At 34.6% G+C, this 23145-nt stretch overlaps 2 protein-coding genes across 2 annotated transcripts in view; both read right to left on the bottom strand.

Annotated features, from left to right (window-relative positions):
• Positions 1-12936, bottom strand: part of fs(1)N (female sterile (1) Nasrat) — a 55609-nt gene extending 42673 nt beyond the window's left edge. Inside the window, exons 1-5 of the mRNA XM_074183361.1 lie at positions 12696-12936; positions 8235-8423; positions 7782-7912; positions 3906-4057; positions 1871-2292 (exon numbers count right to left, since the gene is read on the bottom strand). Coding sequence (XP_074039462.1) covers positions 1871-2292; positions 3906-4057; positions 7782-7912; positions 8235-8423; positions 12696-12810 — 1009 coding nt within the window. The 5' untranslated portion in view covers positions 12811-12936. The remainder of the gene's footprint in view (positions 1-1870; positions 2293-3905; positions 4058-7781; positions 7913-8234; positions 8424-12695) is intronic.
• A 5489-nt stretch (positions 12937-18425) lies between these two features.
• Positions 18426-23145, bottom strand: part of LOC111503165 (uncharacterized) — a 51448-nt gene continuing 46728 nt past the window's right edge. The window contains exons 4-5 of the mRNA XM_023157399.2: positions 21026-21598; positions 18426-19311 (exon numbers count right to left, since the gene is read on the bottom strand). Of these exons, the coding sequence (XP_023013167.2) occupies positions 18725-19311; positions 21026-21598 (1160 nt within the window). The 3' untranslated portion in view covers positions 18426-18724. The remainder of the gene's footprint in view (positions 19312-21025; positions 21599-23145) is intronic.

Below are 23145 nucleotides of genomic sequence, written 5' to 3'. Positions count from 1 at the left end.
ACTTCACTAACCTCATTATTTAAAAGGTTGAGATAACTAACGGATGATAAATTTTCCCTAAAGAGAAATGGCCCAATTATTTGGTCGTTAAGTATCCCACACCATACATTAGTTTTAAAGGAATACTGATCACCACATTCAACTGTGAAATTGGGATTTTCTTGGGCCCACCATCGGCAATTTTGAAAACTTACCGTTCCATTTGAAGAGAACGTTGCCTCATCTGTCTATAAAATTGTATACGGAAATTTTACATTTTCTTCTCTCTCTCCTTGAAACTAGAATGAAAACCCCAAACGGACATCAAAACCTCGTTCTTTCAATGTGTTAATAAATTTTGGCTTGTGAGGCCAAAATTTATTCTTTAATAAAAATTTTCTAACACTTTCTTGTAATCGGTATTTTTGATGATATCGGTTATGCTCGTTTGTCCGTGTTCAATAACTTTTGAACAAATGTTAAGTTGGGCCTCCTCATCATATTTACTTGGAGTGTGCTTTTTCTTAATTTGATTTGCTACGGATCCCGTTTCTCTGAATTTCGACATTATTCTTGACACAGTAGTATGTTGAACATTTTTTCCTGAATGCCGTTCATTAAAAATGTTAGCTACTTGCCGGTATATGGTGTATTCTCACCACATATTAAAACTATTTCTATTCTTTCCTGAAGAGAAAACATTATTGCAACAATAACTGTTAAAAATTTGACAAGTAAATCAACAACTTGACACTACCATAGCATGCATTTTGTTTGTCAAGACCTACTTAAAAATTGTATTCAACATGATTAAGCATCCTTACCGCCTAGTTAGTGTTTATGAATAATCTGTAAATACTGAATATTGAAATTTTAATGTAATTTCGAATCTAGTAATTTTATTAATACTTATTGCAGTTTTTAAGTTGTGTTTGCTTTTTCAAAATTGAAGGTACTGACGTTTGTTTGAGAAAATAGCCAAGTGATTGAAACTTTGCACCAGTCATGTTAAAATTTTTATAGCAAATTTTTAATTTCTTTCTAAAAATGTCCGTATAAAAAAATTTATCAGAAAAGTTAAACTCCATGATGAGTTTGTTATGTATACATGAATTGATGACAATTAACCGAACTTGTTTTTTAAAATAAAGGGGATATCTGTCAAAAATAAGCAAAACGTTAACTTTATCCTAGTTGCATAAAATATGGCATATGGATATTGCGTATCGATATGCAACATGGTTCAGTTCCCCAGAATAGAAATATTTTTTCCAATTCCTGATCTTACCGTTTTCGACCTTTGAAATTATTCGGGTGAACAGCGATTAGTAGGTAGCATGCGCTTCCTTCCTGTTGATTCAATGTTTTCAATATTTCTAACAGATTTTAATATTTTTGCATGCATAACTTCTATTATATAATGCTTTTTTAATATTTTTACGGTAAGGAAGCCCCATCAGTTTTGATATGTTTTATTTGTATAACTTGAACATCTTTTTCACACGGCCAACCTCACTAACAGTAAGTTGTGTTTTTGATATTCCTTGCAATTCAAATTCAACTACGCATAAAAATCATTTCAACTTTTTCCCTGAAGTTGGTAATAGACATTATCAAAATACTGGAATATATGGTGTTATGAGGGTTTTGCTATTCACCCAAATAATTTTCAAATTTTGTTCTTACTGCTTCGTGAATAAGTTGAGTCCAAAGTGATCCTTTTGTAACTAGTTTTATTTTTGTAATTTGTATTGCATAAAGTCGGTAATTCATGAAGGAGTTAATTCTTCAAAATAACCTAAAGACGTGACAATGTCGATGCAGAAACAGTATAAAATAAAAATAGATTGGTTTTCAAAAACAAATTTCTTTCTCATTATTTTGTAGTTACCTCCATTGTATGTAATTATTTCTACAGCATAAGTCTTGTGAGTTCCATGATCCAAATATCTTTGAGCAAAAACAATAACTTCATCCCTATACGTCTGAATAGGAACAGGCAACCAATAATGTATCGTCTCTGAATTACTGTTGACAATTTTTCGCTCAATCAATCCATTTTTCGTGAACTCATATATAGCAGAGTTATACCCATCAACAGCCAAAAATGATTTAAAGCCAATAGTGAATGACACCACTGCAGTTACTTTGGGGCTTCTTATTGAATCGTGTTCTACAAAGTGGCTTTTTTCATATTTGTAGATTGATACTGAGTCCATCGAAGTTTGTGGTATGGCAAGGAAGTATTCTGAATCGAGAGAGCTGAACGCTGAAGACTTTGCAAGTGATTTTAGATGTAGAGACTGTAGGTACCTGCAAATGAAAAACACATATGATGGACATAGTTAAGCTTACCATCAATACAGATTGTGGTATTTTGTATTCATTAGTTCAATTAAAAATATTACTGTCACTATCAGTTACTCCTGAAATTTATTTTATTCAACGCAAACATTTGATAATTCAAGGAATTCAAGAGAAAGTTATAATAATATAAAACATCACATACAAAATCATGCACATTCACTTTCTAATGAGTGATTTGTTTGTTGGTATCTTTTTGACAATACTGTTTTTGACAGATCACGCGATAATCGTGTCTTGTGTCTTTGTCAAACTTGTTCAGTTTGGTCTATAATTCAACCATCAATCGACATACGTATGAACAACGTTTACATATTATTGAATTTTATTATCAAAATTCATGCTCGGTGAAGAAAGGGCAAAGGGAGGTATTTGGAAACTTGTGACAAAATTTCGAACCCAGTTTACATTATTGGACATTAAACCACCAACACGCATACGTAGAGTGAGGACCGAAGAAAATATTGCGGCTGTATCCGCCAGTGTTCGCGATGACCGTGAAATGTCGATTCACCGCCGTTCGCAGCAATTGGGCCTCTGTTACTCCACTATGTGGAAAATCTTGCGAAAGGATTTGAGTGCAAAACCTTATAAGAGACAGCTGGTGCAAGAATTGAAGCCACATGACCTCCCACAATGTCTAACATTTAGTGAATAGGCGCTGGCAAAGTTAGAGGAAGATCCACATTTGTATCGAAAAATTGTGTTGAGCGACGAGGCTCATTTCTGGTTGAATGGATACGTAAACAAGCTAAATTATCGCATCTGGAGTGAATACCATCCACAAACATTGCAAGAGCTACCGATGCATCCCAAAAGAGTCACTGTTTGGTGTGGACTATGGGTCGGTGTCATCATCGGGCCGTACTTTTTCAAATACGACAATGGCGAGCGCTACCGTATGAAGATTGACGACTTCTTGTTGCCCAAAATGGAAGAATTGGACATGCCTGACATGTGGTTTCAACAAGATGGTGCCACATGCCACACGGCACGCGAAACAATGGTCCAATTAAGAGCCGCCTTCGGTAAACAGTTTATCTCACGTTTGGGGCCCGTCAATTGGCCGCCTAGATCGTGTGATTTAACGCCTATGGATTATTCCTTGTGGGGTCATGTTAAGGCTCATGTCTACAGGGAGAAACCAGCAACGACTGACGCTTTGGAAGCCAATATTGAGGCATTTATACGTGAAATACCGGTCGATATGTTAGGGAGTGTGTGCCAAAATTAGACCTGGGGCATGGGCCATCTAAAGTGGAGCCGCGGACAACATTTGCATGAAATCGTCTTCAAACATTAAATTATATTTATCGTTCTATCGATTCATAAAGATTTCATCAATTTTTTCAAATTGTTTGTGTTGTTTTGAAAATCAAATACTATACCTCTTAAAAAATCACATGCTAAGTCTGGAAATATTGCAGTAAAATAGAACTTTTTTTTAAGAATCACTGAAACAATTCTCTTTTTTTCTATTATATTCCCCAGTGTACATTTTTTTCATTTGACTTCCCATAATAAGAAGTATATTTATGAAATTTATTATGAAAAATACTCACCAATATGACTTGTTTTCAGTTTTGATGTCAAATTCATAGAGATTTGCTCTCGTGTTGGCACTCACGACCAGCATGATTTGTCTCCCCTTCATATTTATCGTATTTATGTGAACTATAGGTTCTTCCAAAGTCCATGACCAAAAGTCAATTTCCTGTGAGTCATGAAAAAAATTGGTAGTGACAGAAGTCTCAACAAAAAAAACGTCCAGTAAGTAGGAGAGGAAAAAATATTGGGTTTTTGAAGCCTGTTTGGGACTTTCAAAATCAATCAACCAGCCATTTCATGAGATATTTTTGTTCTTAAATTTTTTTAAATCTTTAATTACTTTAGAAAATAAAAAAAATTAACCCAATACAAAACATTCATAATCCATGTATTCAACGTTAGTTTGGAATTGGTTGACAATGTTTCATGATGAATTTTACTAGTTCGGACTTGAAATCTCCGAAAGTGCAAATAAAATTAAAATGAATAGCTGAAAATGTCAATTATATTAAGCACTAAAACGTGAAATGAAATTACAATAAAATAAAAGTGAGCAAATGTAATAAAAATCAAAAGATTTCAAAACAAGTTATTTTACGACGTTTTGATTGTTAGTATCCACAATCGTCTTCGGGTGATGACTCGACTATTCTACCGAGAGATGACTATTGACCATTTACCGCTTGATTAAAGGTTTCCATTTGTTTCATATCTCTACGCTAGTTGGACAATGTATATGCATATACGTTGGACAACGTGTATGCAGCTTTCTTGAACTTTCACTCAAACCAGCGTTCCTCCCCGTGGATGATTTCAGCTTGAGATCACTTGATGTTGAGTTCAAACATGTTCCGCTATTCCCGATTTGCTGGTTTCTTCTCACTGTGTGTTTATTTTTTGCTTGGCAATGCAGACTTCAATTTATTTTTTTAATTTCTATTCTAATTGTTCAACTTCAAATTTTTTTGCTTATTTTTATTTTATTGTAATTTCGTTTCACTTTTTATTGCTTAATATAATTGATATTTTCAGCTTTTCATTTCATTTTTATCTCATCTTTCGAAGACTTCAAATCATATTAAAATCATGTCAGACAAGTCCGAACTAGTAAAATTCACCGTATATTCAAGAAGGTTTTCATCTTGATCTGTTAAAATATGTTTAACAACACTGATCAGTAAGAAGGAGAACAAAAAAATGGTGGTCGTATATGTGATATTTTTGTTCCCAATGAATTTGTCACGAATTTTAGGGTTTAGGAAAAAAATTATCTCAACACAACACATTCATGATCCATATATTCAAGGTTTCTTGTGGGTTTTCATCTTGATCGGATAACAATCCAGAACAAAGAACAAAAACTCACAAGCTGTCTTAATTGAAAGGGTTTTATTTTTAGCAGTGATATTGAGTTACACGAAAGAAAAACTCTTTAGAAAAAAATACTTTTATATGAACACTGAATTATACAAAAAAACTTTCACCTACTCAGTTTGTATTTCAAACTTTCGTTGATATCAAATCAGATATCATTCACAGGATTCCTATACAATATACTAACTGAAAGTAAAAAATTTCACTCACATGGAACACTGTCATCCTAAGTGGTAAATATCGATGTTTCGCCGTAAGACATTAGCCTCAAAGCTCTTCAGTACCGATCTGGATAACATTATAAAACAACACACAATTCATTCATAAATTACAACTTTATGTCACGGAATGAATGCATACATTCATACATTCATAAACTGTCATTGTATCAAAGGAGTAGGTAGGTAGGTCTAAAGTGAGTGAGTCGCAACCCATTAGGGTTTATTGTGGCTCACACCTATTCACACTCGGTCAAATAAACCCAGCTTCTTAACGAAGCCGATCAGTTTGTATGATGAGTGGTCGTTCAGGTCAGGTGGTGAGAGTATGGATCTGTCGAACTCAAAGAACCTGATTCGGTCCCCAGCGGGGCAGGCACAAAGACAGAGGCGACACACGTTGTCTTCCGACAGTCCAAGTCTCTGCATGTGATGATTCAAATGACAGTGACCTGTAAGAATGCCTGTTAGACATCGTAGTTCATCCCTACTGTAGTCCAACAACTGTTTGGAATCAAGCTTCGAAGGATGAATAAACGCCTTGGAGTGAGCCAATCCTGGAAGATTCTGCCAGAAGTCCATAACTCTTCTTGCCATCCAGGTGTTCAGTGTTTGTTTAGAAAAGCCCAAAGCGATGCCAATGACAGGTTCTGGACCGATGAAGCCATTTGCAGCACCCTCCTTTGCAAGAGAGTCAGCAGCTTCATTGCCTTCCAGCCCAGTATGTCCAGGAATCCAGACCAGAGACCATCTGTTAAGTCTCCCTGTCGAGGAGAGTTTTTTTGGCAGTTTGCTACCAATTTAGACGTTGCTCGGTAGGAGCCAAGAGTTTCCAACACCGCTTGACTGTCCGAGAATATTTTTATTGACTTGTGAGTGAGGTTGGATTTATCCAATCTCTCCGCACCCAATTCAATAGCGTAAATTTCCGCTTGAAATACAGTCGCATAAGTTCCTAGGCAGGTAGATAACTCTGTCCTGGGTCTGCGACTGAAAACACCTGCACCAGAACCTGAAGGTGTTTTTGATCCATGTGTGAACCAACAACAATCTGCTCTTAATATTTCCTTCTACCGCAGGATCCAGTCCTCTATACTCGGGAATAGTACTTTATAAGGCAGTTCATAGTTGATAGTTGGAGGCATAACGTCAGAGGTCATTTCCAGAATGCTGTGACTTCCAACGTCAACCAACAGTCTGTTGCACTCTGCATTGAATTGATTTGTGCAATTGGCAATGTGCACACGTCTGTATGCAGTACATCTAGCATCTCTTTCCAGAAAAATGTGTAGAGAAGGTAGATCTTGAAGGATACCCATGGCCGCTGACGATGTACTGATGGCACCACTGATAGCCAGACAAGCCTGTCTCTGTAAGCCAGAGAGCTTCGCTTGTTCCGTTTTCTGTAAAGCCTTCGACCACCAAGCAATTGCACCATAAGTGATCAATGGTCTGTCAATCATCACATGAATCCAATGGATTTGTTTTGAACCTAAACCCCAAATTTGACCACAAATTTTTCGAAATGTCCATAGAGACAGTCTGGCTTTGTGTAAAAATTTTTCTAAGTGAGCGTTCCAGGTGAGTCTTTTATCAAGGACAATGCCAATATATTTCACCTCCGTTCCAAATGGAATGACCACACCATTGAGGGAAAGTATCGTTAGATCGGCCAATTTCCTTCTTTTGGTGAAGGGGAATAACACAGTTTTGCTGGGGTTGACAGACATCTGCTCCCTCAGGCTTCAACTGTGAACAACATCCAACGCGCTTTGGAGGATATTACAAGCTACCCTTCCCGACGTGGACCTTGCCAGGATGACAAGGTCATCTGCATAAGCTTGCAGATCAACTTTTCTTCTGTCGAGGGCATCAAGCAGACTATCCACCAGGAGCGACCACAGAAGAGGAGATAGTACCCCATCTTGAGGGCAGCCCCTGGTGACCCTGAATCTGATAGCCTCACCATGAAGAGTCGTAGTTGCAGTTCTGTTTACTAGCATGGCATAGATCCAGCCAGTTATGGTCGATTCTATACCCTTTCTAGCCAGAGACAATCCTATAGATTTAGGTAGTGCATTGTCAAATGCTCCCTCAATATCAAGAAATACAGCAACCGCAATATCCTTGTTGTTAAGGGATTGGGAGATTTTCTCAACGAGGTTGTTTAATGTATCATAGGATTACTAATGGCTAGTAATCAAGACACAGACAATTTTTTTTCAAAAGGTTCCATTAAAATTTGTTTTGAGCAGCAGAAACATAACTTCTTTATTTTATAATACTGAAATTACTCACCATTTTATCGGGTGTTAACCTGATCCATAAGAGATTCGAATTTTGAGCAAATGATACAACTAAAACTGCTTCAGACTGACCGTTGATCCGATTTTGGAAAATAATCACATCAGAAGGTTCATCTTTCAAATCTGAAATATTATTGAAAAGTATATAATACAACTAGAATCTTGAACACCCAAGAAATGAAAAAACAAAAATTGTCAAAACCTGTCATTAAACTCAAAATGTGAACTCGAATTTTGAGGAATGAAATTGTTTCTCCATCAAAGCGTCACAATAGCTGAAGTCTCATTTTCCAGAATCGCCCAGTAGATGAAACTTGTTGTGGAATCAGAGACCCACCCAATGATGATACATGTCCCTTTTTTGGCACATTTCAAGTTTTCATTTTTGATTGTGAGAATACTACGAATAGAGATAATTTGAATGGACGGTCTTTCAATTTCTTACCTATTTCTCCAGGACCGTCAATATCAAATCCAGTTCGGTTGCGATCCAAATCTGTGATTAGAATATTCAATCCTGTATCGAACAAGCCAACAGAATAACAAGTTGGTCCAATTGTTAAGCTTTTCCATCTCGTTACATTCCTTTCAACTGTATAATTTCTCTCGGCTGTTATATTTTTTATGACAAGCTCTAAAAATTACATTATTGATATACTTACCTTCAAAAAATAAATTCAATCACATATCTGTTTAAAAATCTGTCTGTTTAAAATCTGTATTTCCGTTAATCAGCTGTCGTCACCATACGAACGACAACTCTCAGAAGTTGAGAAACTTGTGCGAGCTAAGGACTAACGAGGTGTTACCTTTTAACGTGTGATTCCTAACACGGTTGCAGAATCATCCTAGCTTCAATCAGATAAATTCTTTCGAGAAAAATATCTGGTCGAGGCAGGAATTGAACCCACGGTCTTCCGATCGTGAGTCGGGCGCACTACCATCGCAGCCAATTCCACAACAATCATATATACAGGGTTCTGCAACAATGGCGCGGTGTTCCATATCTTTATTTAGGAAACGGGTAGAAATCTGAATTTCTATAATATTACCTCATTGCTCGAGAATGACAAAATAAAAATATTGGCGGTCACACGGGGTGCTCAATTTTTTCTGGGCGGATCCCAACTGTGTTTTTTTAAATGGCAACCTATATTTTTCATCGCCTTTTCGATTTCTACATAGAAAATAAAAGACACTTTATGCATATCTCCACTTCGGAAATATTGACAGTTTTCGAGATATCTAGCATGACCGGTTTTTCTCTCCGACATTCGTCACTCAGAATATTTGAAATTATAAAGTTGTGTCAAGTCCAATTGAATTTTTGTTTTCAGTCAAATATTCTACTGTGGTAACTCTCTCAAACGATATATCTGAAATCGACCTGTGATATACAAGGTATGAAAAACCGCTTGCCACATATTGTTAATAAAAATTTGTAGAATCTTCCTTATTTCAAATGGAACACCATGTATATTATTGATCCATAAGGATAGCCAACGAAACCTCTACAAATTTCATTGGGTATTCCCTATGGCTAGATTCAATATTTTTTCTTAAATAAGCATATTTTTCGAAAAATGGTCGTTCTTCCTATTTCTACGCCATAAACTCGATGAACGACTAATACCAAAGATATCTTGTTTCAATTTTGTACATTATAGCATGTCCTATAGTTTTTCTTAATTTTTTTTTCTAAAAATGACAACTCTCTATTTTATCGCCATAATATCAATGATTTTTTTTAATGTGAAATCCATATGTGACGGCTGTGATCAAGATATATGTTATGTTTATAACACATTTATTTTCTAAATAGAACAACGTGTAATTTCTTCATTTGATGCATAGTTTTTGTCCAACCCTTTCCTTAAAATACCGCCCCATGTCTAAAATTACCTGTTGCTAGAATAGTTACAATAATTTCAATAATCTCGAAATTTGTGCCAAATATTTATTGGAAATCAAGTAGTCTGGCAAATGACAGATCAAAATATTTACCTGCAAATAGATATTGAAATCTTTAGTGAATCGTGAAGTTGAACTTTTGATTGATATGATTTTCATATTAGATGAATCAGACAGGAATTGTTTATTGGCAAGTAAAATATATTCTCAACGGTATCCAGATAGAAGGCATCCAGATGAAAGATCTTTCCGAAAGGTCTTGACATGATTTGTTGAAACTGGATGCATCAATTATTCCGAACATGAGCGCATCAAGTCAGCTACTAATGAAGCTAATGAATTGCAAGTTCTTCTTGCTGTTGAAGAAGATCCTTGTAGGAGTCAACGACAAATTGGTGAAATAGTGAATATAAGTGAGATATCAGTGCAACGAGTTTTGAAGAAACATCGCTTTCATCCATACCACGTTCAATTACATTAAGAACTACTGTATGCCGATTTTGAGAAAAGAGTGAGATTTTGCAATTGAGCCATAGGAAAAATTCGTCGGAACGAATATTTTTTCAATGAAATTTTATGGTCGGATGAATCGACATTCCATAAAAATGTGTTTATGAATCGACATAATTACCATTATTATTCGACAGAAAATCCCCACTTATTGAGACAGGTGGACTATCAACATAGGTGGTCAATAAATGTCTGGGGAGATATCATTGGAGAATATGTAATTGGTCAATACTTTTTTGAGGGACATATGAATGGAACAATGTACCTATCTCATTTTCTTACGAAATGATTCACCAGGTTTGTTAGAAGATATTCCTCTTGAGCTTCGCAACAGAATATTGTTACAACATGAATGTGCACCTGCTCACTATTCGGCAGACGTGAGAGATCATCTTAATGAATTATTACCCAATAAATGGATAGGACGGAATGGACTTGTACGGTGGTCCGCTATATCACCAGATTTAACAAAATTGGATTTGTTTTTGTTGGGATACATAAAAAATATGGTTTACGTCGAGCCGCCAACTTCTTCCGAAAATATGCGACTCAGAATAACGAATGCTTTTCGCAGCGTTACACCAGCTGTCTTGCGCAGGATAGAACACTCTTTCAAACAGACTTCAGCTCTGCATTCAAGAAAATGGAAAACATGTTGAACATATTATATAAAAGTTTCATTATCAACCTCCATTAAACTTTCCCTTTTGTAGTTTTGTAGTTTACCAGTTGACAAATTTAAATATCTAGACATAAGCTCTGAATTCATGAATATACACCATAACATGAAAAAAAATATTAGTAATATTTATAATGTTTTTTTTCATTTAATCTTGTTTGGTTTGGTGTTGCACGATTTATGGGTAAAATTCTGCATTCAATGGAAAAAATAATTTTCCATTCAGAAAAATGTGATAGATACATACATTAATTTCGTAAAAAAATATTTGTTAGGACCCCTATAAGGTACAAAATTGAAACAAGATATCTTTTGTATATTCTTATCAGTCCTCAAATGGATTACGCTTTGAAAAAAGGCTTTCATCGAGTTTATGGCGTAGAAATAAGAAGAACGACCATTTTTTTGAAAAAATGCTTATTCAAGAAAAACTATTGAATCCAGCCATAGGAAATACTTGATGAAATTTGTAGAGGTTTTATTGGCGCTCCTTGTGAATCAATAATATACAGGGTGTTCTATTTGAAATAAGGAAGATTCTGCAAATTTTTATTTACAATATGTGGCAAGTGGTTTTGCATACCCTGTATATCACAGGTCGATTTCAGATATATAGTTTGAGAGAGTTACCACAATATAATATTTGACCGAAAACAAAAATTCAATTGGAGTTGGCACAACTTTATAATTTCAAATATTCTGAGTGGCGAATATTGGAAAAAAAAACCTGTCATGCTAGATATCTCGAAAACCGTCAATATTTCCGAAGTGGAGATATACATAAAGTTTCTTTTATTTTCTATGTAGAAACCGAAAAGGTGATAAAAAATATAGGTTGCCATTCAAAAAACCACAGTTGGGATCCGCCCAGAAAAAATTGAGCACCCTGTGTGACCGCCAATATTTTTATTTTGTCGAGCTCGAGCAATAAGGTGATATTATAAAAAATTAGATTCCTATCTGTTTCCTAAATAAAGATATGGAACACCGCGCCACTGTTGCAGGATCCTATAACACAGATTCCAAGCTTTCGATAATCTTTATTATCATCATCAGGGATGAGTGTATGTGAGGTTAGGTGGCAGGATGATTAAAATATAGACACAACATATATAGGTAAAGAGACCAAAAAGTAGAAAGTAGAAACAAACACAAAAAAATAAAACCACCTGTTGTTCCTTGATGAGGACCATATGGAAATATCAAGTTTTGAGGTTAACACATGACATAACATGATGCAGAACATTTTGATTTGCTAAATAAGCAAGTATTCACAATGCAATCCAGTTAGATCCGCTAATGCAGAACGTGACAATTTTTTAAAAAAATAGGACTCCTCATCATTGCGTAGTGCGCAATGATGAGGGGTCACTGAATCGAAAGGAGAGGCTCTGCAGAGTGGCCACTCAGGTCCTCCGATTCAATACCAGTGGAGTCTGGCTGGGTCCCTGAATCGAAAGGAAAGGCTTCGGGGAATGGCCACTGAGGTCCCCCGATTTAACACCACTGGACTTTATGTCTGGCTGGCTTAACGGTTGGGTGTTTGTAGTTCAAAGTCAAATACAAACTTGGAAAAGTAGGTATTCCATTATATTTCTGACATTGCATGTATTCTTTGCACAGCAACTGCAATTGATTGAAATGTCTGCACTGTTATAGTTTTCAAAATTCTAGTACTCGGTATATTTTTATTCTTCATGTTACCGCTCAATTCATAAACATAACAATAATTTCAATGTAATTAGACGACAATATAAAGGAGGGTTGAGCAATCGTATTGATAATATCTATTACCATCAAACTCACCTTCCCTATTCGCATTTTTTACAGAATTTTGGTACGAATACCAAGCATCCTCGAAGCACTGACACAAATAAAAACTAAAAATCAACAAGAAACACAGTCGAACAATTTGAAGCATTTCTATAAATTTCAATGTGCCATAACTTGTTTAAAATAATACTCGCTAAAATTCAATTAAAATAAATACAATTTGTACGTAGAAATCAGTACAAACTGAATAAAACCATTCTCTGTATCATGTGCCGGTTTTGAAGGAATAAAAAGAGTCAACAACTGAATTGTTTTTATGGAAAAAATTCAACACTTTTTGAGTGGAAATGAGAGTATAGAAATCCCTGAATTTTACGAGTAGTATGTATATTATAATTTCATACATTTGATCAGATAACAGAGGAGTACAAATGAGTTCACCATTTCGTTAAAAAAATATCAAATACTATCTAATATATAGGGCGTTCCAACGAAAATTTGACACCCACCGCATAACTCAAAAACGAACGTAACTCCCTCCATTTTAACTCACGAATAAATGTGTGGAAGGTTCCGGTTCAAGTTTTTTCTAGTGACTGAGAGTATGAGTTATACATCATTCAAAGGTGTCTCCATTATATTTTCAAAATAGATTCATTCTTTATCAAAAAATTCGTTGTTGGATGAAAAACATGTGAAACATCTAAGGAGATTCGACAAGAAATAATGACAAGAACAAAATTACCGAATGACATCCACCTATTGCCCTACAATAGTTCAGCCTATTTTGTAAATCTTTTATTGATTTATATATTTATATATTCGGCATACAAACAGAAAAATCCACTATACTATCCACACAATTGAATCATTATTAAATTAATAGTAGCCTATAATACATATGTATATAGTATCTAAAATAAAGGATGATATAGAATTAAATACAATAACAATAAAAACTGATCAATGGTTATTGACTGTATGTATTAATGAATTATAATTAATAAAAATAAGTTTTCAATAGTTTTTTGGCCGTTAGCAACGATGTATTGAAAATATCGAAGTATTTTGCAAGAGTATTAGCCAATTTGAGGCATCGACATAGAGGAGAGTTATGCGAACAGTTTGTTCTCGTTAAAGAGTAAAATGAACAATTCATGTGCTCTCATTGTTCTATTCGGAACATTTAAGCGATAGACAATTCTCTTACATTGTCAGGAATTAGCTACGCTAATCCCTAGTAATTATCTGTCCTAGCTCAGGGGTCTCCAAACTACGGCCTGTGGGCCAAATCCGGCCCGCCAGTGTCATCAATCCGGCCCGCGACAGCCAATGATTTACTGTCATCAATCTGGCCCGCGACAGCAAATGATTACCTAATTGTTACTATTTTTGTGATAAGTTGAAGAAGAAAACACAGAATTATAATTTTATTTACTTGCAAGGTAAAACTTAACGACAGAAATGATGACAAAGAAAACTAAACTTAAGTATCTAAGTTTGAGCATATTAATAACTAACAAATAATTGAAATGAATCACAGTAAAACAAAAACACTAAAGAGATTTATATAATTGTGATTTTCCACCGACATTACTTTGTAGTTGTGGATCAATTTTACTTGTACCAATTATCAAAAGAAATTTAAGATGCTCATCGGTTAATTGAGATCTGTAAACATTCTTTGTGTACTTTATCTTGGAAAACGTTTTCTCACACAAGTAGGTACTACTTACAGAAAACAACCCACGAGCAAATTCATGCAAATTATCAAATTGTTCCAGTGGAACACTCTTATAAAATTCCAACAAAGATGAATTTTGATATTTGTTCTTGAGCATATCACTATACCGTAAATCCGGAGCCAGAGTTTCAATGTCAGAATCAAAAGGATTTTGAAAAAGCTTGATTTCATTGGCAATGACATCAAAATGTGAAAAAAGAGAATCAAAATTTGTCTTCAAAGCACTCAAAGTTTCGATTGCAAAATTTACGGGAAATTTAGTCTCTGTAGTGTGGCTGAATATGTCACATGTTTCAAAATGTGTGAAACATTTTTTACGTAATTGCGATTGAAATAGTACTATTTTCTGCCTGAAGGATTTGATATTGGTATATAAATCAGGGAGAAGCTGATTTTCTCCTTGCAATCTCAAATTCAGTTCGTTCATATGATTTGTCAAATCGACATAGAAGGCTAACTTCCACATCCATTCACTATTTTCTGAATCGGCAAAAGGGTGCTACTTCTCATTTAAAAAAATTTCGATCTCTGCTCGAAGTTCAAAAAATCGCTTAAGGACTTTTCCGCAACTAAGCCAGCGTACGGCAGTATGCTATAGTAAATCATTTTCTCCAATCTGTTGAATAAACTCGCGGAATTGTCGGTGATTCAGCCCAGTGGATCTGATGAAGTTAACAACTGATATGACTGGTTTTAGAACTTCAGACATATCCAAACATTTTCCGCACAAGGACTGTTGATGAATGATACAATGTAAGACTAATGGTATCGAACCACCATCATTTTCTACAGCCTTTGACACAAATGCAACCACTCCTTTATTTTTACCATACATATTTTTGCCTCCATCAGTTGTTATAGATTTCAAATTTCTCCATCGAAGGTTCTTTTTATTAATGGCATTTTCAACTCCCTTAAAAATATCTGCCCCAGTTGTCGTGTCGTGATTACTATCAATATCAATAAGTTCTTCATACACTTCATAGCTTTTATCTACTCCGCGAATAAAAATCAACACCTGAGCAGTATCTGACACATCCGTTAACTCATCCAATGCTAGAGAAAACCACTCATGATGTCCATTTTTGTCAGACAGTTGAGATGATATATTTTCTGCGATGTCTTGCACCCTCCGAGCCACGGTGTTTGCTGACAAACTGACACTTTTAAATAAATTTACCTTTTCGGGGCATATTTCTTCGGCTACTGCAATCAAGCATTCTTTTATCATTTCTACATCGGTGAATGGTTTGCCACGTTTTCCGATTTCAAGAGCCACACGAAAGCTGGCGCGAGTTGCAGACTCTTGTTCAGTATTCGCTTTGGTAAACAAAGATTGCTGCGATTTGAGTCCGCGTTTCAAAGCTTCAAATTTTTCCTTCCGCAAACTTCCTGTATACTTGGAGTAACTTTGAAGATGTTTCGATTCATAGTGTCGTTCAATGTTATAGTCTTTGAGAACAGCTATGGTTTCATTACAAATTAAACATAGCGCCTTATTACTGGACTCAATCACAAAATACTGAAAGTTCCATTTTTCTTGGAACGTTCTGCATTCACAGTCGATTTTTCGCTTCTATTCTATACTAACAAATCACACATAAAAACAATAAGTCAAATCAAAATACTTTTATTGACGGGTGTTACTTTATTTCACAATAGACAGTTTCGCTTCCTTCGTCTTTCCCACGCAGACTAACTCGCAGTTGTGCCGCTAGCCTTTTTGTATGCAGTTATTACTGCCATCTCGAGGTGATTGGAATACACTAGCTAGAACCAGAACTTTTTCGAACCAACGCGATAATTCCAAATATTTAATTACGCCTAATGCCACCTAGCGGGTAGCTGAAAAAGATAGTACATAGTACCACTACTCGCCACTAGATGTCGTTATACACAATACACAATAATAATTGAAATGAAAAAAAACGTAAGTTTGCATAGGTCACGCACTTTGCGACTATCCTAGTCTAGAAATATAGTTAAGGGCAGAAATTGGCCCTTGGAACAAACTGAAAAAATCATTATGGCCCGAAGGCATCAAAGTTTGGAGACGCCTGTCCTAGCTCTCAAGGATTAACGGAGTGTTGATGAAAATTTTCTATCTATTTGAAATGATCAGAAAAACAATTTTCAATTGAAAAGTGAACTGAATATCTAAAAAAACACGTGGTATATATAAATTTGACGGAGGTTCAAGATGTGGTAATTTGAATATACATTTTATTATTTTATTTTCAGTCTCTTGAGAGAATTTATCATTGATAAATTAGCTGTTTCCTGAATTGGAATGGAATATTGTAGGTTCCAAATAGAAATATATACATTTAAGAATGAATAAAAAAGAAATTACCGACCCCAAATAGTATTCGTAAAATTGGTCCAATTTTCTTCTTCAACGTCTCAATATGAGTTCTAACACAGACTCTCATCAATATATTTATAGTCCTGAAAATTTCGTATTTTGATAATGTTGTTGAAATGTTGTTATAAGCCAAATTCTCTTTGTTCATGATTTTATTCTTAGTTATCAACATTATGCCACGAGAAGTTTTTGAAGTGAAGTGAAGAAGTTTTTGTTGAAACCCTTCATTGTTAGATTTTCTCTGAACAGTTTACAAATCTGGAACATGAATTTCACCATACAATACATCTGAGAAAGCAATTGTACAGTGAAACACGTATTGTGGTTTTGTGAACACCTCAGTGAAAATCTCGCAATGAAGTGTTGACACCGGGTCTGAATGTTATGATGTTGAACTTAGAGTTCCGCAAGGTTCGATTTTAGAGCCACTGATTTTTTTTATTTAACATTAGTAACCTTTCTATACACGTTAGAACTCAAATGATGATTTTCATAGCTTGATGTACTTCCAGCAAAAATTATTGTGAATGCAAGCAAAACAGTATTGATTAGCTTTTTTGTAAAAAAGTCACATAACTTTTCTTTTAATCTTTTTGTTGTTGATGGGTCCATCAAATCATCAGAGTCTACAAAATTTTTGTGAACTTGCCACTGGAAGAAACATACTAAGCATACGTGTAGAAAAATCAAAACAAATATTTATGCTATGCTACAACTCAAAAGAACTCCAGATAGAAAGTCCCTGATTGACATATATTATTCGACTTGAAGTTTCCTGCAGTGGTATATTAACAATTTTGGCTCTTTACATATAAAATTCTCTAATATACGTAAAGAAAAATGAAAATAGCATCGAAACGACTTCGCAATGATACAGTTATCCCACAAGAAAAGGTGAATTAATACGGCTGAAACAACATTGAACTTTATATGAAAAAACTCCTTCATATGCTGAATCAACATTTTTCAATTGTCTACCTTCTTGTGTCAAAACACAGAAAAACTTCAATAAATTCAAGAAAGAACTAACATCATTTTCAGTTCATAACAGTTTTTATTCACTTGTGATGCACTATTTGGAACCTTTGGTGTAGTAATGAATATTTCTGGAGTTTTTTTCCCAACACCAAATCGTTATTTTTAACACCTCGACACGTGTTTCGATCACCAAGTGGTCATCTTCAAGAGGAATATTAAACTGAAGATGATCACTTGGTGATCTTCAAGAGGAAGATTAAACTGAAGATGATCACTTGGTGATTGAAAGACGTGTCGAGGTGTTGAAAATAACGATTTTGTATTGGTAAAAAACTCCAGTAATATTCAGTTTCTATTCAGTCTCAGAATATTCATAAAACAAGTGGTAGGTGTTATATTTTAGTTATGTACGTGTGATATGAATATGAGTATATATGTGAATATATGTTATGTTTTTGTGTGATGTGTTTGATTCCATAGTATATATGAATATTTCTATAGTTTTTCAACTGACGATTCTCATACCACTTTTGTGAACTATGGTTGATAAATAATTTGATTAATTTGATTGATTGATTGACTGATTGATTGATTGACTTGAATCCGTTATGGCTTTTCATGTGATGGAATTCGTCTGAAACCTCTCAAGAAAACGACAGGAAATCAAACACATTGATCTATACATCTTTATATTTGACAAAATGGGTCCTTGTATTCAATTTCAATACACGAAGTATCAAGATTTGTAGATTTTTCAAACATGATATGCAAATATTTCAATGTCCGTATTTAAAATAGAGAAATTATAGATTGTATACAAAAACACGATTCAGATTAGAAATAAATAATTACATATAACTACAAATGAACTTTAAAAACCTTATTTAGCTAAAATGGCAGGCACTTCCTATAGTTTTCCAACCATAATTGAGCAACTTCGATTATAAATATCACAAATAAAATTTACATTTGTTTTCACGGTACTGATACAGAATAAAATCTTTTCGGGTCTCCAATGGTTGGCTGAAATCTTAAATTTACTCTCTTGCCCTTCTGGTCATCAATATCAAGGAAAGTATTCCAATCTACCAAATAATAAAAACCAGTCTTTCTTACTGGTGTGGTAGTTTCAGGAACAGAAACTTTAGTTATAGTATCTGACATACCACCAAAAGAGTCTTCCAGGTCCTTTATGTTTGGAGTAACAGTTTCTTCCGAGGTAGTAGGTTCGTTGGTGGATGTAGTATCTTCCTGTCTTTTCACTTCGTTTTTACTCAAACCATAGTCATACTTGAGTGGATCGGGAGCATTTTGTTCATTTAATGGTACTACGTTTTTGTTTTGACTGAAACTCTCCACAAGTTTCTTCAAATTTTCTTTGTCAATTTCGTTGAGATCTTCATCAGTGACAGTCCGATTCAGACTTTCCAGTTGCTTGATAATTGTCATCAGATTGTTCAGTTTATCTAGTTCTTCTTGGGTAGCATATTTGTTGTCGGTGGGATTGAAAACGTGTTGTTTTTCCTGGGTTTTCACCAGTGGCACAGTTCTAATCATTTTCCCTAAAAAGTACATACATATTAAATGATTACAGATTATAAATTCCAGTATGAAATGAATATAATGAAACATCTACTCTAATTTTGACTAATAACAAGTAATTCCTCTAGGCAGAAAAATCCAGATCGGCGAAATATTCATTCACTTTTCGCATGCTGTCGATCATTTAATCACAGCTACTACTTTTCAAGTAAGAGCAATATGGTATAAGATGCATGCCACTAAATATTGTTGTAAATAATGCCCTAAAGAAAATAACTCTGGCCGCCACTGGAACCCATAAACCAATTGTGACGTGGCTAAGAGTGTGCCCAGTTCGACCGACGTTTCGCGAATGTTGGATGTTCGCTGCCGTTCTAAACGTGACGCAAATAATGCTACCGGCTTCCATTCCGATGAATTTTCTACTGCCTTCAATTACCAAATATAAACGCGATCCCCTCGCCTACCGAGACAGTCAAGTTTCGCGGACAGTGCGGTGCAAAGTGATCTTATAAGGCGATAGACATTTGAATGTTTATGTGTGTTTTGTTATATTGATAGTGAAATAAAGTTGAGTTTGATTATTGTTCAGTATAGTCAACAGTGATTTGAGTTCATTGAGAAAATTCATCATTCATTGACAAAATGTCAAATCCCATGAATTTCAAAAATACCGTTAAAAATATTCTCTACAAAAATGCCTCTTATTCACTTGATGAATATTTTCAAACTGATCTGGCTGCTTGACATCACCATTGTTTGCTTGTTTACTATTCTACTGTTTATACTATGTTATTTTTTATTGTTTTATATAATAATTATCTCCTACGTCTGCTATTGATTTAATTTTTTTTATGTTTATTCCATATTTTATCACTTGATATTTTTCAACTCCAGCCTTTACTGTGTATGTGACGATTTTCATGATTGTAAAAGAGTCTCAGGAAACATAAAGTATTGTATTGTATTGTATTGTATTGTATTGTATTGTATTGTATTGTATTGTATTGAATTGTATTGTATTGTATTGTATTGTATTGTATTGTATTATATTGTATTGAGTATTCAAATGACTGTCGAAGAAACTACTTTGTTAGCGAAACATGTCGTGATATATTTTTCAAATAAAGTGTGTGGAGATCAAATCGTGAGTTGTAGTTTATGAAAAAGCAATTCAACACTTGATACATTATGGTATTCATAATCAATAATAATGGGAATAGTATTATTTCTAGTAATAATAAAATGATAAAAGTGACATAATTTTGAAAAGAGAATTGAAACTTTTTTTATGTTTTTATCACATTTACTTGTAACTAACGTTACTGCAGTTTCGTCCTATAAGGACATTTTTAAACTTATACATTAAACATTATAAATACATCAGTTACAAATGAAGGTAGTAAAAAATATAGAAAGTTTCAATTCTCCCTTCTTCATTGTAATTTATTATCACGTAGTAAAGGCTACGTATGACTGTGAATTCACTAGTCTGCTAATAATACTTTCAAGGTTCCGGCAACCTCTTGTCGTATCTACACGGTAATCCATCTTGAATAGATCAAATAGACCCACTCACTTTAGACCTATGTAAATACGCTACTGGGGCGCTGAAACTTTTGACTGGCCGCCACATGACTCCAACCGAATATTGCAGGGCTATTCACGTGAATATCTATAAATTACCTTCTTCCATTACTCGTTAGACTAATTACCAAATTTTTTAAATCTCACCTTTTCTATCAGACAGTCCGATATCTTCTAGCACTCCTTGATATTCTTCTGGAACAACTTCCAAATTTAATTTATCCTGGGAGAATGCAGTATCATTATCCGTCTCATTTGGAAATGATTCCTCTTTTTTTGTGTTTTCATGGAGTGCCTTCTGGTCCCTTGTACTCCTACCTAAACCAAACCTAGCCAAAAGCTCTTCCATTTCATCTCTGCTCTCACTGTGTTCAGGCAAAGGCTTGAATCCAATGTAAGATTCAGGTTTTATCTCAGCCTTCACTGGATTGAAACTATCAGAGACTTGACTAGAGCCAACAGGTTTCTGTTGGGCATTGGGAAGCAGTCCAAAACTCTTTAGAAGTTCTTTCATATCTGGACTCAAATTGTCGGCCACATTACTGATATCAGGAAGCTGGGTGGTAGTTGTTGACATTTGAGAAGGTAGCACTCCTAGAGAAGCTAACATGTTCTTTATTTTGATTTCCTCATCTTCAGCATTGAAAGGTTTTGCAGTCGTAACTCGTTTTTGATGTTCCCGGTTGATGGCCGATTCTAAATCCATGTCGGCAACTACTCCTAAAAAATATAAAATGAACATTACATTGCTTACAAACACTGACATTACATTACTAAAACGCTTCAAGAGCTGTACATTACATGGAGGCGAAATGATATGTAGGTATAGGGATTTGAAGAAAGTTTTTATATATTATTGAAGTCACCAAAGACAAAACCTCTACTAAGAAATTATTCTGTTGTCGAATATCTTCATCAAGTTGTCATCGTGATATTGAAAAATTGTTTCATTTTTGATACTTTCATTATTTAACCACATTACATATTACTTTGAAATTTTAATGTTTTCAATGTGTTCATCTGATAATATATTAACTCACTTTTTTTTTCGTATAACCTGATTTTTCAATGTTCTTCACTGTGTATCATTTGACTTACTATCATTATACAGTGATGAATGAAACATGGTGAAATGAAAGAGATAATATCATTACACAGTGACTTGTCTTTACTCCAAGGCAGCTTCAAAAAGATAAAATTCGACATAGATTGGAGCGAATATTACTGAAGTTTTTTCACAACACCAAATCGTTATTTTCAACACCTCGACACGTGTTTGAAGATGATCACTTGGTCATCGAAACACGTGTCGAAGTGTTAAAAATAACGATATGCTGTTGGGAAAAAACTCCAGTGATATTCATTACTACATCAAAGGTTCCAAACAGTGCATCACGAATAGATTATAGCCATCATGGACAACATAAAATGGTCTAGAATCATCTGCAGCGATGTTTGGTCCAATTTTTGACTACTTCCATGTTGAGTACACACAGGTTTATTTTTTAAATAAGCTTTTTGTGGCTACGGCACAATCTACTTCAGAGCCTAATTGTAATCTGAACTCATCTTTGATATCATATCCATTGATACGTGATCTGACCATTTGCGACTAATGAAAACATTCTTTGGCAAAATCTGTTTCAAACCGACAAGTTTGAACAACGTTCATAGAACTTCAGCAAAGTTGAAAGCCCATATAAATCAGTAACCTTAAGAATTCATTTGAAAACATCGTAACACAGTGAAAGTCCAGTTTCAAAATCGAATTATTTATTATAATTCTACAAGGCACTGATTCTACACGATTGCTTTCCGGGGTGTAACACCAACACGAACGAACCATTTGTATTCTGTCGGGTAGCAGTTTCCTGTTTCAGTGAACTTGCCCAATTAGACTGAACAAAATTCCTCATTCTCAATTATTAATGTTACGAGTATTATATATTCATGTAATTTGGTCACAAACAGCAAATTGCGTTTTTCTTTTTTGACCAAGCTTCCGCGAAACGATTTAAATATTCATACAACAAGCTTTTCGGACTTGTTAATATCGGTATTTTTGAAATTATAATAATGGCGTTTCTCTTCACAGAATAAAACTACAGAAATCGATTTTAAGGAGATATGTTTGTAATCTCCTTTGAAATGACTGACGCTTATAGAGGATACATAGGAAAATAATCAATGTACAGCGTGAATAATAATAATAATAATAATAATAAATATGCTTTATTGCCCAAAGAAAAGTTCTTATTGACAAAGCT

This window comes from Leptinotarsa decemlineata, unplaced genomic scaffold, assembly GCF_025532065.1.
Source record: "Leptinotarsa decemlineata unplaced genomic scaffold, Ldec_3_MD MMD2_tig00026336_RagTag_RagTag, whole genome shotgun sequence".
In the NCBI taxonomy this organism is placed as follows: Eukaryota; Metazoa; Arthropoda; class Insecta; order Coleoptera; family Chrysomelidae; genus Leptinotarsa; species Leptinotarsa decemlineata.
The sequence above is the reverse complement of the archived record's forward strand: the minus strand, read 5'-3'. Positions and strand labels throughout refer to the sequence as shown.